General features: G+C 34.2%; 1 protein-coding gene across 1 annotated transcript; it reads left to right on the top strand.

The window, feature by feature from the left end:
* Nucleotides 1-2,608: 2,608 nt before the first annotated feature.
* Nucleotides 2,609-19,438, top strand: LOC129957566 (fatty acid hydroxylase domain-containing protein 2-like). Its single transcript, XM_056069929.1, has 6 exons — nt 2,609-2,725; nt 3,869-3,972; nt 5,537-5,658; nt 7,058-7,263; nt 10,093-10,365; nt 19,288-19,438. Exons 1-6 carry the CDS (start codon nt 2,715-2,717, stop codon nt 19,427-19,429), a joined length of 858 nt encoding a protein of 285 aa, XP_055925904.1. The 5' UTR covers nt 2,609-2,714; the 3' UTR covers nt 19,430-19,438.
* Nucleotides 19,439-20,133: the final 695 nt, after the last annotated feature.

Below are 20,133 nucleotides of genomic sequence, written 5' to 3'. Positions count from 1 at the left end.
GATAAGCCTCGAACGTTCCTGATTGGTTGAGAGGCTTCTAGCCCCGCCTCCTGAGACCTATAAAAGGAGGCAGTTTGTGCTGCCAGAGTAGAGTAGTCGGAATCGACGGTGAAGAACTGGTCTCCCAGGGATTAGCAGAGCAGCGACGGAGTCAAGTTAGTGCTGAACTAAGCTGTGCGCTACTGTCTGCAGTAGAGTCTTGCTGTATGCTGTTGTATTCTGCACGTCTCGGCTCAAGATAATCGTCTTCTGTGCTGTATATAGTTGTCGTCTCGGTGCTGTCCTGTGTGTCGTCGTGTAAATAAACGTCGTTGTTTTTTTTCTACTACCGCTTGCTGATTGAGCGTTCTGCACACCATATAACTCCCACTATCCAAACGAACCTCGGAAATTTCGTAACAATACATTGGTCAGTTCAGTTCCAAATTACCTGAGACCGTTTTCCAGCAACGCAGTTACTTGGTACCACAAGGCTAAAAAAAGACCGCAAGCAGCTGGATTTTTAAAAAAATATATTTTTCTAATTGACAAATAAATACACTTGTACAAAATAAAAATATCATGAATGGTAAAAATAATAGTATAATATTAACACTTTACCAATTACAATCTATTTTCCTTTTTTTTTGTATTACATTCGTTAAATTATCAAAATACTAGTCGCCATTAGTGACCAGCTAGTTCGCCAGGAATATTAGTTTTTTTTATTAGTTTTAGTTAAATTCATTTACATATCACTTCATTTTGATGATTCTGATAAATAGTCAAGCATTAAAGTGTGTTATTTGAAATGGCTTACATCTTTTCATTCTGTACAGGAAAGACATGCATACCTTATGGCAATGGCGAATATAAAAGTTACAAAATATAATTTTTGGCATTAATCTAGAAATTATTACATGTTTATGAAAATGCACCTATAGACGGATACCACAAATTGACCGCCTAATCCCTTACCGGTTTTGCTTCCGCCTTTGTTAGGTATCTAAACTTTTGAAGCCATGTCTGTCCAATCAAATTTTATCTATCTAGTTCTCTTCATTTTACAGTTATAGTGTTAACTTATATTTGAACAACAGGAAAGGCAAACTTCCTCTGTAGGGTATTCACTAAAAAGTTGAGATAAGTCTACAGATATATTGCAAAGACCATATATCAAAATTCATCCGTTTAAAAATAAGTGTATTATCTTTACTTTCTATAAGTGTATAACCTTTACTTTCTATTATACGTGTTGTCGTTTTTTAATGGCACTTTGTTAGCCCGCTGACGAACTGTCAGTAAACCGCTGACATCTGTCTATTTGAGATTTTTGAAAATGTCCGTCCGTCCGCCTGAATGTCTGGAACAAAGATAACACCGAAACGCTTTCATCAAGAGGGATAAAATTTTGTATACAATCTTTATATCAAATTTATAGATTTTTTTTTTTCAAATTGTGAGTAAACTCCGCTTTAAGGAAGTCTGTCGGTCCGCTGTTCAAATATAATTTAGCGCGATTACTATAAAACGAAGGCAGCTTGAATAATGAAATTCGATAGACAGAATTAACATCTATAGTCTAGATACCTATTCAAATTTTTGCCAGCTGGGTGTGGTGTGGAGACGGGGGTGCCAGCTCAGGTGTCGTCCTCGTCATCTGACCGTGATTCAAAATTACGAGGTCAGTCCCAAAATAGCCCTAGTGTTGCTTCAAGCGGGACGTTAATATAACTAAACTAAACAACCTATTCAAATTTTAGCGAAGTACAACAAGGTATTGACTACCTGTTGGCTTCTAATTTTAGAAACAAGTAAGAATGAATTCAAAATCGCAAATGACTTAAATGTATCAAATTCGATGTGGGATTTTATGATTACACGTGTAGTTTCGTTTGAAATTTTTATTTCAATCGGTTTGGAAAAACATGTCTAAAACACAAATTTAATTTTCGGATACTACGAACCGCACGCCTGGGGTTAATCGCCAATATTTCGCCAAGGATTATACAATAGATTCAGTAAAAATGCTATATCCACGTCAAAGGTTAATATTTGGAAATTATCGCACGTCAGTGCTATACAAGGTGTTCTCTGCGCAATGTTCTAAACGCAATGTCAAAAATGATTTTTCCTTCTAAGTCAAGGAGGTCTGAAACGTGGAGAATTCGCCAAAATCTCGCCAAAGAAATCGCAAAGAGAAATCGCCAAACAATTGTTATACTTTTTCTATACTTCCTATACTAGAAAATAAATACAAAAATAAGATTTTAGGCTATGATTTCTTCCAAATTAAGCCTCAAATACTCGTGCAAAAACAATTAAAAATGTTACGAATAAGAGCTCTTTTCAAGTTCATTGGAGCGTATCAACTTTCTCTAACGGTATCGCCGAAACGATCTTTTTTCCTTTTATATAATAGTTAAATCTTAATCAAAAGCAGTCATGTATTGCATATGCTAATTCGTATCTGTAACCTTTCGCTAGTTGAATGAGATTTTTAAGCAAATATTCAGTTCAAATAATGACTCAGTTTTGTGCCCGCTGCTCGGATTAATTTCTGTATTTAAATCTGCGGAACCAGTTCAAACTCAAAGAAAAAACTTGGCTTTCAAATTTCAAATGATCGGTTTTTAAGAAAATAGTTCAAAGTAGATTCGGTTGGATGGTCCAATGATTAGTTGTTTTCATTTGATTTTAAAAGTAAAAGGGTAAACTTTCGGTGATTTTCAAACATGTCGGCGAAGTAAGTTCATATGCCTTAAATCTGACGGTTAATTATATTTGTTGTTTAATTTATGACTGGTTATTTCAGTTATTTCTTAAAGTATCTAGTTTTTCCATGTTATAAGGATTGCATCAATTAATGAGAAAATGATCAAAAATACCAGATCACGTTTCGAAAAAAAAAAAGACTTTATTTGATATGGATTTTACATAAATTTATTAAATAACTAGTCCATTTTGAAAAAAAACATGAGCTGGATTTAAATCTTTAAAAATTAAATTCAAATTCTCCTAGGTTTATTTTGTTCACATACTGGCAAAGTGAATTTTAATTGTGATTGACACTAATATTACTAATATTTTATATATAATATTACTACTAATAATATATAATATTACTAATATTTAATATTCTTGACACTATATACCCTAATATTTTAAATTTTCTTTTATTTATACTATTATCTTATGTTTTATCCCAACTTGAGAAATTAACAGGGATTTATTGAGTTTTTTCATAAGATATCAAATAATAATAAATAAACATAAAATGCCTTTATAATATAATAATCAATTTCCTTTATAAATTCATGAATGAAATTATAAATTCATTCATTTATTTAAATTTGTAATTCATTTATTAACGAATTATTAAATTTTTCAATTTTTTTTTCATAAAATGTCTATTTTTTTTCCATAATAATACTTAGAGAGAACAATTCTTACATATTGAAGTTTTGAGCATTGTTATGCTTTGATAAATGGCATGTATGTTACTTTTTCTTATTGTTAATAATATTTTAAATTATCTTTTATTTATCTTATGCTTTAATTTTATAATGTGATCCATTTTATATATATTTATATTTTCTTTTCTTTTCTTTATCTTATAGTTTCATAGTTATTATCTTATATATATACTACATTCTTTATTAATCATTCAGTAACATAAAATGTCGATGAATTAAGTGAACAAACTGGTCGTCAAAGGCGGCTAGAAAAATATAATCATTACCAGCATTTTAAGTATTTTTCTAATTGGGATTATATGTCTATCTTTACCGGTTTAGAAATTAGTTTGTAGGCCAGAATAATACTGAGAATGTAATATATCTATAGAATTTTGACACATTGTCTAATCTGAGTGTTTTTCCTCTTTCAGGTATTTTCAATATTTTTGGGAGATTTCTGGTGAATTTTTCCAAAGCTGCTGGAATGTGGTTTACGACGCGTTTGATACTAATGAATTTGCTTTGATTGTATGGGGTAATTAGAGTTGTTATCGATCTTTCTAATCTAATTTTTTTTGATAAATTGAACTTAAGAATTGAAAAAACAATGGAAATTATATAATGGATAAATTAAAAAATATATATGACATATTTTATATAAATCTCTTTAGTACTAAGTATTTATTTAAGTGCTACTTATAATACTAATTTTAATACTTTAGTACTTATTTAAGTGCTAAAATAATGTATTGATCTATACTTATATAAATCTCAATGTGTGTGTGTGTGTGTGTGTGTGTTGGCGCTCTAGAGACCAGACCATTTGACCTACAGCTACCAAATTTGGTACATGTATACCTTGGAGGTCGCGAATATGCACCTGGGGTCCCTTTTTTTGAATTCTTAATTAGAATTTTAATTATTAATTAAAAACTAACTTTCCCGCCAAAAAAATCTTTTTATTTTCCTCACCGCCAAATGAGTAAAGCTTCATTTTTTTTTCTTTTTTTTTTTTTCTTTACCCCAACAGCAATGAGGCTAGGGTTAAAATTTTTCGGCCGATTATTTCAAACGATTCTGTTTATTTTCTTAATGTTTGATGCATTTATAATTAAACATTGTTAATGAATCGATCTTTCAGATTCATTCTGAAGTACTTTTGAATTAAAATAAAACAGAATAAAGGAAATTAAAAATTTCTAATCTGCATAGCGTTATCCCAACTGGCGTAGAAAAATTCACGCATTTGCATTACCATAACTGGCGTTGAAAATTCTCGCATGCGCATTGTGTTCTGACTGTTGACAACAGATACGAACGTTTTGAAAGCTTAACCTGTTTTCGACCGATTATTTTAAACGATTCTGTTTATTTTCTTAGAGTCTCATGTATTTAAAACTAAATATTTTTAATTAATTGATCTGTTCATGATGAATTTTGTAGAAAACTTCTTGAGATATTACATAAATTAAGAAAGATATTCTTTAGTGACCATAAGGTTTAATTTAAATACTTAGCGACTCTGTTTTCAGCACTCATATTAAAAAAAATGCTTCGTTTCAGTAAAAAATTTCCTTATATTAATTGCAATTTAACCATTTCCACTTTAATTTAAAGCATAAATTCTACGGGAGGTAAAAGAAAATTAGAGAGATACATATTACGTTATGGTTGAAGGCCTTTATAATATTATGAATGAATTATATGACTATCAAAATCTGTAGCTTTAAAATATTTTGATAAAGAAGTTATTAAAATAGGAGTTACATAAAATATTTAATTATTAAAATTTTAACGACCATTAAGATTGGTGAACCGGCTGGTCGCCAAAGGCGGCTAGTCATGAATATAAACTTGCGATTTTAAATCTCTCCATCGACTGTACTTTTTCTATACTACGTATACAAGAAAGTGAATTGCTTGTAGTATAGCAGTGAAAACTTATTTTAAGTATATTGCTTTATTCAATTAAGAAAAAACATTCCATTCCTTGATTTATTCCAAAAATATATTCCAAATAAATAAGATGAAATGTTTGCCTCTTACAGATTGGGAATCCATATATATACGATTTGACTGAAGTTTGAGTTTTATTTTAGGTTCGTTCCTAGTCACTTTTTTCGTTTACTGGATTGCTGGATTGTGCTATACACTGATGGATTATACTGGAAAACCGGCTTTTGCGATGAAATATAAGATTCAAGACAATGCGTCCTATCCTGTATGTTTGGATTTATTTTTTGTTCCAAAAATAAAATGAATTTTTTTTTCCTCATAAAATTTTTGTTTGACAAGTTTTTAAATCATTTCTTTAGATATACTTTAAATTATTTTTTTTTGAAATCTAGTTAATTTTCACCATATAAGAGTTAGATTTTATAGGCATTTTCACAGATAATGATTAAAATAAATATTTTGTACAATAAATCAAATTTTCTTGATCCGGTGTTTTCTTATATAAAAAAAACTATTTTGATTGAAGTCATTTTATATATATATATATATATATATATATATATATATGCATGCAAATATGTCTAAATCAAATTTAATATAAAAATTTGCTTGCTATGTTTTTAAGTTGCTTTTATCTTTTTCCTCAGTGCGGTTTTTTTTTATTTATATTTATTTTATGTACCATTTAATTTTTCTTCAAATAGAATTCTTATTTGTTAGATTTTTAATCCATTTTCATCGAATTCATATTAAACTAAATATATAAAAGTGGCTTAGCAACATTTAATAGTAAATAGAAATTCCTATATCTTTCATTGTTTGGAAATGCTCAGTTTTTAATAATAAAATTTAGAATAAAACTATAAAATTCTGAGAAATATGTTAAATATTTTATGAATAAATCAACATTTTTTTAAATACTTTTTTTTTCTGCTTTGTATATAAAATGTTTGACTTTATTTTTTTTCTTCTTCTTGATAAATTTTCACGGATATATAGTCAAAAAAATATGGAAATTCGCATATGAAAAATAAACCAAAAAAACTAATACTTTCAGCACATTTCTATCAGTTTATTAATTTGTGCCAACATAGTTTATGTGAATGGTTTAGAAACATAGTTGTTTCTAATAGCACTTGCCATGGACAAACTTGCTCACGAAGTCAGCGATTTTAAGCCAAGAGAGGGTCTCATGTTTTAGTAGCGCCAACTACGGCCAAGAGTAGTCGTAGCTATTCAAGCATTACATTCGCTTGCACAACCCTTTCTTTCAGGGGTACATTTACACTTCTCACAGATAAAACAGATGAAGTAGAACCATGCCCGAACCGAGTCTCGAACCCAGGACGCCCAGATCGCGGCGAAGACGCGCTACCCCTATGCCATAACGCCAGCAGAAATATTCCTTACTGAATAGAAATTGTGAGGATAATATCCATATCTTTCATCTATAGAATCTATAGAAGCAGTTTCATCATAATCGGGAATTTAAAAAATTTAAAATAAAACAATGATATTCAAGAAATTATTACAAAAATTTTATTAATTTATTAATTGAAAGATTTCAAAATAAGAATGAATTTATTTTTCAAATTTCTGCATTAAAAATGATTTACTTTGTTTTTCTTTTTTCTCACAATAATCAATTTCTTCACTCTTCACAGGTGCCATTCCAAAAATTATGGAAAGTTATTAAACAAGTACTCATTAATCAATTTTGGGTCGGCATTCCTTTCTATGTCTTTGGGTATCACATGATGGTTTGGAGGGGCTACGATTCAGGAAAGACTATTCCAACGTTTCGAAGAATCGTTTTGGAAATAGCATTCTGTGTTATTATGGAAGAAATTGGATTCTATTATTTTCATAGGTAAATATTGTTTCAAAATCATTTTTCAATGCGGATAAATTTACACTTTCTATAGCTTTGACATAAACATGTTTTAGCTTAGTTGCATTAGCGTCCCGTTGTAAAGCAACACTAGGGCTATTTTGGGACAGACCTCGTCATTTTGAACCGCGGTCAGATGACGAGGACAACACTTGAGCTGGCACCCCTCTCTTCACACCACACCACACTAGCGGGAGGACGTTTGGCATGACGGATCTAACGTGCAACAGATCCCCTTACACGACGGCTCTTCGGTGGAATCGGGTCTCGTACCTGAAACCCTACGACTCACAGGCCGAGAACTTACCACCAGGCCACCGCGGCCTCAAACAATGGAAGAACAACCATGCCCAAATCGGGACTCGAACCCGGGACGCCCAGATCACGGGGAAGACGCGCTACCCCTATGCCAGTACATAAATATGAGTGAAAGATAAATACGGGAACTTACCTTGAATGTAGTACAAAAATCTACAGAATCATTATGAAAGAAAACTATCCACAAACAAAGACTTCCTCACAAAAAAGAAATGACTTTGACTAATTTGTTCAAATAGTGAACTTTTAATATCATAAGTAAACATACAAAATATTACGAACATTGTTTCTCTAGTTAATTAATCAAAACATTATAAGCATATTTCATTTTTTTTTCTTTCTATTAATTTTTTCTTCAATGATCCGTAGTATATTTAGTTATTCAGATGGTCTGACCCTAGATCAGAAAATTAAATCTCCGCTTTATTTAATTTTTCTGCTTAATATCTCCGTTGTAAGAGGTACAGATCCGCTAGTAATATTTTACTTTCAAGTATATGTAGTATAGAGAAAGTATAATAGTCATTAAAAAAATTCGAACTCGAGATTTTGACGAATCTACAGGTTTCCGACCTTCCTGTATCAGAAAAACATCATTTTTAGAACTATCTGTGACAAAGATAACTCAAAAGAGCTTTGGGTTAGATGGTCGAAATTCGGTATACAGTCTTTACTCCAAATTTGTAGGTTTCTATCAATTTTGGGCCTAATTGGTTCAGAGGAAGTCAGTCTGCCTGGATCTTCGAATGTAAGTTAATACGGTAACTACAAAACGAAGAGAGATAGGTGAATTGTATTCAAGACACAGAATTAACATTTACAGTGCAGACGCCGGTTAAATTTTGAGCCAAATCCAAATATAGGTTGACTGTCTGTTAGTCTGTACTTTCAGAAATCTATAAATATGATAATTCAAAGACTTAAGTATATTAATTCCGTCATGGGATGTTATGACTGCAAGTGTAATTCTATGTCAACGTTTTTTTCTGTCAGTCGGTTGGGAAAAACTCGCCCAGATCACAAATTCGATTTTCGGATTCTATTAACCATATGCCAGTGAGATTAATGACCAAAAAACTGGCCAAGAGTGACACGGTAGATACAGTAAAAGAGCTAAATACGCGACAATATTTTTTGACAATTATACGCCTGTGTTATGCAAGACATTCTCCGGAACACTTTTGTTAGGGTTTATACAAGAAAGGTTTGGGCAGATCACACCGGCTGGTTTTCTTCACTTTCATTAGAGATGCATAATCCACGATTTTTTGAATAACAAATAATATTGCTATTGTTACTTTTAAATATGCGTTCCAAATATCTGTTATTTCAATCATATTATTAATTAAAAATTATTACTTAATATTAAATATAAAATTGATTCATTGTAATTAATACTTAATTTACTCATTTAAGTAACGTGTGATTGAATTCCTTTATCTGTTTCAGCTTACTTCTTAAATTTTCTTTTTCTTTCTCAAAACTATTTATTTAATTTATTTATTAGAGTGAACCATTTTCTGGAAAATATGAGTTAAAAATATATGTCATTTCTTTAAAATGTTTACTTTAGTCCTATATTCTACCAATAGATGGCGCCAGCAGTAAATAGAGTACATGTAATCAAAGTCAATCATGTCACGAGGAATTAAAAATGATCTGTATGGAATAGTGCATCATCAAATACGAATATCGGTCACTCCCGTAAAGTGGAGCGGTGACTTCGCACTTTCCAATGAAGCCTCGCACTTTCCGGTGAAATCACCGCTCCGATAAATTTCAGTGATATGCAATTCAATGATACGATACGATAATTCCAATAACCGGTCCGTTCACTTTTCAATCCAATCACAGATTTCTTTCTAGAGCTTCCATTGGACAGATCGTATCGATTGTTACTTTCCAGTGAAGTCACCGCTCCGGTAAATTTCAGTGATATCGTATCGATGGTTACTTTCTATCGTGATCCAAAACCTGTAATCGAAATATCATCAGTAAGATCGTATCAAGGATTTGAATCACACCCCTCTTTGAAAAGTATTGATCACTTGTATTTGTGACTTTTTGATATTGGTTACGTAATAACCGTTCTGAAAATATTCGTCATCCCTAACTTTTAGTACGAAGCCGTACAAAAGTCGAGTCACTAAAACACCAAAGTTGATTGCAACCCTAGTTCTCAGAGACTCTAGTTCTCTAGAGTTGCTAATCAATGGATAATTTAATCATCTCACTCTTCCCATGTATGATTAACTCTTTGTATTACTAATAAGGGAAAACAAAATTCAGCCATGCATCAAATAGTTGAAAGGGGTAAAAAATTGTTAACGAATGTAAAACGAAAATAGAATTTCCCATGTTATCTCCCAAATTCCAGTTTTAAAAGGTAAACTAAGATCTTTAAGGGCCGATTAACTAAACGTTATGTTGTAAAACGATATATCAAAATTATATGTGATATAATAATGTTTCCCAACGTTTCATCTTCAGACTTCTTCACCTCCCACGCATCTACAAGCACATTCATAAGATCCACCATGAATGGACGTCTCCTATCGCCATCACTGCCATCTACTGTCATCCTGTGGAGCACCTTCTGTCCAATCTGACGCCGGCACTCCTCGGACCCCTCCTGCTCGGAAGTCACATGTTCACGAGTTGGATCTGGTTTTCCCTCGCGCTGCTATCCACTCTGGTTTCACACTGCGGCTTCCACTTCCCCTTTTTTCCCTCGCCCGAAGCTCATGATTTCCATCATCTAAAGTAAGTCTTTTTTTTTTTCCCTAATCTATACGCATAAAAGATTGAAGGGGAAAAAAACAATAAAGAATCATTTCCCCAGCCATACAATTGGTACGATTTCGCCAATTTCTATTTCATTTGAAAGTTTGAACTAGGAACGCTAGCAGGGATCATTTGCCTCGTATACCTCTTCATTGGCGAGAGATATTGCAAAATAAAACTTTGGCACAACCTTTGGCGTCAAATCACTGGACAGATTTTTCCTAATTCTTCATTTTGCAAGCGTGCTATTCTCTACAGAAAATGCTCTATATTTATTGTACAAATATAATTTAAATTAATACATTTCTCTGAGATAAGTGGTTGTTTAACCCTTTAAAGGGCCAATTTTTCTAGTCATATTATGTTAAAATATTTTTAAACTTGAAATTAGAATAAGAAAAGGCTTTATTTAGTTATTTTTATTAGCTTATTAGATACATTTAATTTGATTAATCAATTAATTTGGTTAATTAATAATTAAGTGACAAACCAAGGCACATCATTTTGTGTGAGATAAAGAACTTAAACATCTAAGTTTCTGTCTTTCTAAAAGAATTTGTCAGAACTTATGCCAACCTACATAATTTCATACAAAGATTGATAAATTTGGTGGGAAGTATACTTCCCACAGCCTTAGAAAGGGTTAATTAACGTTGGTTGAAATTATGTTAATATTATTAATATGGGTGGGCGGACAATTGGTCAATGAAAGCGACTATTAATATTTTTGCTTTTTATAAATATATTATATTATTATTTTTTACTTTCTAATATACGCAGTGTACAAAAAGTTTAGTAATCTTCAAAAGATACTTAAAATTTTGACAAATCTCCACGTTTTAGATTTCCCTGAGTTCTAAAAATACAATTTTAGAAAATGTCCATCTGTCTGACTGTGACAAAGATAACTCAAAAACACTGAGCAAGACGGTTGAAACTGGTATACGATTTTTATATCAAATTTGCAGATCTCTATCGGATTTTGAGTAAATTCTGTTCTGAGGAAATCCGTCTGTTCGAATACAGGTTAAAACGATAAGTACAAAACGAAGAGATCTAGATAAAATCCGTTACAAGGGATTAACATCTATAATCCGCATTCCTTTCAAATTTTGAGCCAAATCGAACAACGGGTTGATCGTTTTTCGGTCTGCACTTTCAGAAACATGCAAAGGATGAACCGGAGTTTAGCCCTCTTCTTCGCCAAGTTGCGATAACGCGCCAAAGCTGGCAATCACCAGACTGGCAAACCTATTACCTTTCGCCTTTATTATGCGCTATGATTAGACATCTGCTCCCTCGCTTTTGAACATTTCTCAAAACACGGCGCAAGACCGTTGTTTAGGAGTTGGCGATTTTTGAAAATTGCGCCAAGCAGGTCGCAATCACATGCAAATGTTATCACAAACTCCGGTCGTATCACATGCAAATGTTATAACTCTAAGATACAAATGACTTAAATTTATTAAATTTGATATGGGATTTTGTGTCGAATTTTTGTATCAATCAGTTGAGAAAAATGCGACTGAAACACAAATTAATCGCCAAATAACTCGCCAAGGACAGCACGTTAGATTCAGTAAAAATACTAAATTCACGTCACAAAAGTTAATATTTCGTAACTATTGTATTCGTATGTAAGGCTTCTGTGGCATGGCAAGTTTACTAGAAAGTATGCGAGAAAATTTTGAGGAGACCATTTCTCCTGGTTATTTCATGTGAATGCTTGAACTAGGAATGTTAGCAACAACCATCTGTCTTCATAGCTTTTCAATTTCATAAGATATCACAAGATAGAACTTTGACACAGCCTTTAGCGTCAAAACATTAGATTTCCATCAAATTTAAAATGAAATCCATTCTCAGGATGTCTGTCTGTCTGCTTATCTGAGTATAAGCGAGCAGGATAATTATGAAATTTAACGATGGAAATGAATAAAATTTAAATTTCACATTTAGCTTTTAAAATGCTGACAGGAATTTTGAACTAAATATATTTAGATTCTGACCAACTTTCAGCTTGTACTTGTACATACAGGTAAACGCGATTAACTCAAAAATGCAACAATAGATAAAGAAAAATGTACATTTTGATTTTGTTACTGAATTGTGAGTTAAATTTTGGTTTTATTTGATTAAAAAAATAGTGTCCAAAATGTGTACTCAATTCATGTGAGGTAAAATTAAAAAAGCAGTCTTGGGGTTGACGATTTTCCCCAAGGTCCAATATTTTTAGGCTGGGTGAAAGGGGCATGCGAGAAAGGTTTGAAAAGATTATTATCCTAGCTGATTTCTGTTGTAATGAATAATCTGTGGTTCGACAAGCTTCAGTGAAAAACTACACACAAATGCGAATTTACACTTGGGGAAAAAAAGAGGTCGAAAAACGGAAAGTGCAGGCCTTCTTTCTTGTAGAATACGTTTGAGTATATTGTTAAGAAATTTCTGGGGGTTCGTTTCGATAGTGGGGGTTATATGGTGTGAAGGACGCTCAATCACCAGGCGGCAGTAGAAAATAAAACAACGACGTTTATTTACACGAAGACACACAGAACAGCACAAAGACGACAACTATATACAGCACAGAAGACGATTATCTTCAGCCGAGACGTGCAGCATACAACAGCATACACAGCAGCATACAAAACAGCATAAACAGCAACATACAACAGACTCTACTGCAGACAGTAGCACGCAGCTTAGTTCAGCACTAGCTTCACTCCGTCGCTGCTCCGCTTATCTCTGGAAGGCCAGTTCTTTTCCGTCGATTCCGACTACGACGACTTTTCGACTCCACTGGTCCACGACTACGACTCTGGTTCACTACTACTCAATTCACGACGACTACTGGTTCACGACTCATTCACTATCACTCCCCGGCAGCTGCAGCTCCTTTTATGGGTCTTAGGAGGCGGGGATAGAAGCCTCTCAACCAATCAGGAACATTCGAGGCTTAACTCGGTTCCTACTGGACAGATCGGGAAAATTCTCGATGTTTCGGGTATAATCTATTTTGGCGCCAAAATCGCCAAATAAATTGCCAAGTCGCCAAATGGTCGCCAAGTTTGTCGCCAAGCTCTGGGATCTCCTATGGAACCCACTATGCTGGGAAGCCGCATCAAGGATTCGTAACAATATGATCAACGCTATGTGTGTCGCTGTGTGTGTATATCGCTTCGTTCCCTTTTCGTAGGTGTTTATCACTCATTCTACCTCAGTATTTGATGATCATGGCTTCCTGGCAAAATTAAATGCTAAACTTTGCAAGTATCTTGTTAACTCCTCACACAACCCATCGACGGACCATATTGTTTACTCCTCATACCACATCCAATTTATTAATTATCTCTACTTTATTACTCCTCAAAATAACCACGCCATTTTAGACACACACATTTATTACAACACAACACAGAATAGAGAACATACATCGACACATTGCGTCACGTGATTACATTGAGACACGTGATTATAGAGGAAAGCGCGCGAACATGTCTCATTAGTTAAATATTGTTACGAACCTGTGATGCGGCTTCCCAGCATAGTTGGTACCATAGGAGGTCTCAGAGCTTAGCGACAAACTTGGCGACCATTTGGCGACTTTGGCGCCAAAATAGATTATACCCGAAACATCGAGAATTTTCCCGTCCGTCCAGTAGGAACCGAGTTATGCCTTGAACGTGCCTGATTGGTTGAGAGGCTTCTAGCCCCACCTCCTAAGACCCATAAAAGGAGGCGGCCGCGGCTGCCAGGGTCGTCGTAGTCGGAACCGACGTTAAAGAACTGGCCTTTCAGAGCGAAGCGGAGCAGCGACGGAGTGAAGCTAGTGCTGAACTAAGCTGTGTGCTACTGTCTGCAGTAGAGTCTGTTGTATGCTGCGGTTTATGCTTTTTTGTATGCTGCTGTGTATGCTGTTGTATGCTGCACGTCTCGGCTGAAGATAATCGTCTTCTGTGCTGTATATAGTTGTCGTCTTTGTGCTGTCCTGTGTGTCTTCGTGTAAATAAACGTCGTTGTTTTATTTTCTACTGCCGCCTGGTGATTGAGCGTCCTTCACACAATATAACTCCCACTATCGAAACGAACCCGGAAATTTCGTAACAATATGAATGAGACTTTAAAAAGAAAGAAAAGAAGTTTTTTGGAATACACTGCACCAAAGGCGAACTGGTTTCTCGGCTTCGGAACCAAAGGGTTTCAGGTTCGAGACCGATTCCCTCAAAGAACCATCGTGTAAGCGGGCGTGGTGCACGCCAAATCCGCTTCGAGCCTAATGTCCCCCCACTGGTGTGACGGAGTGTGGTATGGAGAGAGGAGCGCCAGCTCAGGTGCCGTCCTCATCATTTGACCACTGTTCGAAATTACGGCGTCCTTCCCAAAATATCGTTAGTGTAGCTTTAAAACGGGACGTTAATATATAACTAAACTAAACCGCACTCTATTAAATTATCAACAACTTCTGAATTATAAAGCAAGTTTAAGTTATTTTTTAGAATATCGCCATACTTATTTTTGAAGACTGTCTTCGATTGACTACTCTATTTTCAACCATAGGGAGTGGACTCAGAACTTTCTGGCATACTCTTTAATAGATTTGTCTTGCTAGAGAACGCCTTACATGACACTGGCATATAATAATTACAAAATGTTAACTTTTGGAGTAAATTTTTCATTTTACCGAATCTATCCTGTCACCTTTGGCTAGTTTTTTTGGGGAAATATCCTCGGCCTGAATCGATGGTATCCAAAAATCGAATTTGTGCTTTAGATATGCTTTTCTCAACTGATTGAAACAAAAATTTGACACAAAATTGCATCTGTAGTCGCAAAATCCCATACCAAATGTGGTATATTTAATTCACTGCGTTTTTGAATAATTGGACTTAAAAGTTTCTGAAAATAGAAACTAACAGACGGTCAGTTGGATTTGGCTTAAAATTTGGCAGTTGTCTATACTGAAGACGTTAAATCTATGTACTGAATTTTATCTATCTTGCTCTCTTCGTTTTGTAATTATCGTGTTGACTCATATTTGGACAGCCGGACTAACAGACTTCCTCCGAACAGATTTTGCTCAAAATTTGATAAAAATTTTCATTTTTGTTGTGAATACCATATATAAAATTTTAATCGTCTAACTCAAAGCGTTTTTTGTTGTTGTTGTTTCTAATGGCACATGCCATGGACAAGCTCGCTGACAAAGTCATCAATTTTAAGCCGAGGGTGCGTCTCTTGTTTTTTTAGTAGCCCTAACTAGGGCCAAGAGTACGTCTTGGCTACTCACGCATCACATTCGCTTGCACAACCCCTTTTTACAGGGGGGGGGGGGGGCACATTCACGCATCTCACAGATAGAACAAAAGAAGAACAGCCATGCCCGACCCAGGACGCCCAGATCACAGAGATGACGCTCTACCCCTATGCCAGGACGCCGGAAAGAGTTATTTGAGTAATTTTTGTAGCAGACAGGCAGAGTTCCAAAAATGTTCGAACTCTACTATTTTCGAACTCAAAGCGTCCAAAACGTGTAGATTCGTTCAAATCTCGAGTTCGAATGCTTTCTTGATTACTGGACTCTGTTCTACTTATAGGAGAAAATGAAAAGGAACAAATGATAAAAACAATGCAATGATTGATACCAAGCGGCAAGGCAGGTTATAAATTTGAGCATATATGGGATGAGAATTTCATTTGATATATGGAAAAAAAGTTTTAAAAAAAATCCTCGGATCCTGTTAACAGCATTCGTTGGTTCTCGTAGAAATCTTCGAAGCATGAAATCGAATATGAGAAATATGCATATCTCTTCACATTCATGTTTAATAATGGAAGCAGATTAAGATTATGTCACAAATTGAAAACCTGCTGTTTTTTCATTCGGATTAACGATAATAAATCTTAGTTACATAATCACTTTATTTTATCCCTTATACTAATCACCTCATTTAATGCACGATATATTTTCTTGATAAATGCATGTGTCAGCAACAATTAAATTATTTCATTAAATTTTTTTATAAAATATTTATTAATATTATAATAATTACTGAAGATATTATTTTGAAAACTAAAATATCTCTCAATCTATCACGTAAAATTTAATTTATGAAACAATGGGTTTTATTCACTTTGTGATTGGTAGATAGCGAGTCACCTGATCCATGACATTTGAGGTTGGTTTTCACAGTATTGTTTGAAATATTTATTGAAAATAATTATTAAGTCGTAGTAAGTATTTATATTGCACTTGATGGTGAAATGGCGACAAAAAAAAAAAAAAGGAAAAATAAAGTTTTGATTAACGCCGTATTAGAAGCAAATGAGTCTAAAAAAATATTATTTGTTAATTCTAATTTTAGACTCACCGTTTGTGGCAACAATATTGAATAAATTTCCTATTTGTTTATCTTTATTGAGTAGAAATGTTTTGACTAGCAATTATCTGAATACTTGAGCAATGCATGAATTAATTCTGCATTGTTTTTTTAAATAACAATGTGGCGTCCAGCGATATCAGGAAAAAAAACTGAGGAAAATCCGAGCGAGAGTCTGTCAATGTGAAAAGAAAAGCTCATCGTTCGGCTTCAAAACTTGAAGCAAAACGTGAATAATTAATTTCACGTCCAATATTTAAATATTGAAAATATAAGCAAATACTGGATGCGGCAGAAAAAACCGGACAAACAACTTTTAATATAACTTTATTAAAAGTAAATTAATTAACAAAATCTAATAAGTAATAATAAGAATAAGCTTTTTCTAATAAATAAATTTATTTGGTTTCAAAGTGGCCACCTTTTGCAGTGTTGCAGAGACGGATACGCAAATTGAAATGTTCAGCAATGGGCGGCAAGTCTTCTGCCTTTAATCCATCCCATTCCCGCCGAAGACATTTCTTTAGAGTCCAAACTTTTATGTCGTTTAGTGCAAGCCCTAGACTCCAAAATGTACCATACACTGTAATCATGGGATTCAGATTCGCCGAGATAATGTGTCCACTTTCCAGATGATGTCCCGTCCGGAAAATGCGCCTTGCACCATTCTTTTGTCTTTTGAGCCTTGTGAGCTGATACGGAGTATTATTAAAGCGTCCACTTCACATTGCCGAAGGGCGTTTTGGACCACGGAAGTATAAAAGTTTCTAAAATACTCCGCTGGTACGATTTTTGATTCCTGGTAACGCCCTCATCCACAAAAACCAAAGGTGTTTTGCCTTTTATCCAAATTCCGCCCAAGACCATGATCGATTTCGTATATTGGCAATGTTCAACAATTCGTAAAGTTCTTGGAGCATCTACAGACTAAATCCTATAGTTCTAGAAGTTATGAACTTGTTGGACGGTAAAGAGCTTCTCATTAGTGAAAAGAAATCTCTACCAAAACTGACGTGCGACCTGTCACAAAAGTTATCGGCATCTTTGGAGCCGCACGAGTTTGTTTTCTTCTGTGAGAAGATGAACTTTCTGGAACTTGCAAGGCTTCAGTCCAAGCTCTGTTTTTGCCATTCGTTGCACTGATCGGTCCCTTATTCCCAATTCACCAGCAATCTTTCTCATGGAAACCCTCGGATTTCGTTGAATTCGCTTTCTGATAACCTTAGGGCTATTGATAGTGTTCACGATACGTTTCAATTCAGTTCCTGATCGTCGATAGTTTAGTTCAGTTATATTAACGTCCCGTTGTAAAGAAACACTAGGGCTATTTCAGGACGGACCTCGTCATTTTGAACCGCGGTCAGATGACGAGGACGACACCTGAACTGGCACTCCCCTCTCCACACCACACCACAGCAGCGGGAGGACGTTTGGCATGACGGATTTAACGTGCAACAGATCCCCTTACACGACGGTTCTTCGGTGGAATCGGGTCTCGAACCTGAAACCCTACGGCTCACAAGCCGAGACCTTACCACCAGGCCACCGCGGCCCGATCGTCGATGGATAATTGCATTAAACACTGTTTGTCAAGGCACATTAAGTAAACGGACGATTTCTCGCTGCCGTTTTTCCTTGCTTAATTAACTCCAAAATAGCAGATGTTTTGTTTGACGTTGTCTCAGGTTTTTAGATCTCTCTCAGTTCTAAAAACCCATTTTTGGAAAATGTTTGTCCGTCTGTAACAAAGATAACTCAAAAACAGTTTGATCTAGATGGTCGCAATTCGGTACATCGAATTTACAGATTTCTATCTGTGTAATTTTGAGTAAAATTTGTTCAAAGAAAGTCCGTCTGTCCGGTTTTTGGATTATAAGTAAACAACGGTGATTACAAAACAAAGAGAGCCAGATAGATAAAATTTGGTGCACAGATTTAAAATCTATAGTGTAGACGTCTGTCAAATTTTGATCCAAATACAACGGCAAGTAGACTGTCTGTCTGTCTGTACTTTCATAAACATGTAAAAGCGATAATTCAAAAATGAAACGACTAAAATAAATGAAATTTGAAATTTTTGTGGCTACAAGTGCAGTTTTGTATCAAATCTTTATTTCAATCGTTTGAAGAAAACATCTCTAAAACGCAAATTCGATTTTTCGATACTATTAATTGTATGCCAAGCATTAATCGCCAAGGACAAGAATTCATGCCAATTTGACATTTTGTAACTATTTCACGACGGTTCCGTGCATGACGTTCTCTGGTATGACAAGTTTATTAGAGAGAATGCGGGAAAGTTTTAAGGAGACCACTACATTAGTTTCTGTGTGAAAACGTTGATTCATTATCATTTTAAGGCGTCTCTTGGATTTATATTTAACATAACGGTTGAATTTAATTAAAGCTTTGCATTGTGATAATTTTAAATTTAATTTTTTAAAGCTACAGTACTGTAACTTTAACACAACCATTTGCATTACAAGAATACGAGATGAGTTATTGATTTTTTTTTTTTTTTTTGCAGGTTCAATGAAAATTTTGGTGTTTTAGGAATCCTAGACCAACTACATGGCACAAATAAAGTCTTCCGCAACAGCAAAGTGTATCAGCGTCATTTTATGTCTCTTAGCCTAGTGCCTCTAAAAAAATTGTATCCAGATAGCTGAGGTGCGAAAGAGCAGTGTTTCCGGACGTTATAATCGACTCGGTGTTCATTATGTAAAAATATCATATTTCAGTATTTTAGTATTTGAAACAAGTTTTCAGATGAAAAATCACTACTCTTTTTTCCCAAAAACTCCATTGATATTATTAACGGAGATTAAATTTTGGATCTTTCTCTGTGAGTATGTCTTTTTTAGATATATAAATTATTTATACATCGTTTTGTGCGTTTTTATTGGCATGGAAGTTTTGAATTCTGGTAGATATTTCTGTAACCCCATCAACCATCTTTCATCGGTATTGTAATTAGGGACTGCAATACTGGATCAAAATTTCAATACCGGTATTCGGTATTTTTTGGATCTTAATACCGGGATACCGGTTTTAATACCGGTATTAGAAATTTTAGGAAAAAAAAAAAAGAAGAAAACAAAGGTATTTTTTTTTTGTTTCATTTGCCAGTTTTATTAGAGCATAAATATCACAAAAAAATTGCAACTTATAAATTATAACAGTATATAAAAAATCACAAAAAAAAGGGGGAAAGGAACATCTTATTTATTTAAATCCCAAAAAAAGTGTAAATATCACTATTCAGTCTGTGGTACTATTACAAATTTTTGAAATGTGATCTTAAAATACATAATGCATCAATTGCACTGTCATTAAGCCTGAAAAGTAGTTTTGTACAAAAATGACCAGCTGT

The sequence above is a fragment of the Argiope bruennichi genome, chromosome 11, assembly GCF_947563725.1.
Source record: "Argiope bruennichi chromosome 11, qqArgBrue1.1, whole genome shotgun sequence".
In the NCBI taxonomy this organism is placed as follows: domain Eukaryota; kingdom Metazoa; phylum Arthropoda; class Arachnida; order Araneae; family Araneidae; genus Argiope; species Argiope bruennichi.
The sequence above is the reverse complement of the archived record's forward strand: the minus strand, read 5'-3'. Positions and strand labels throughout refer to the sequence as shown.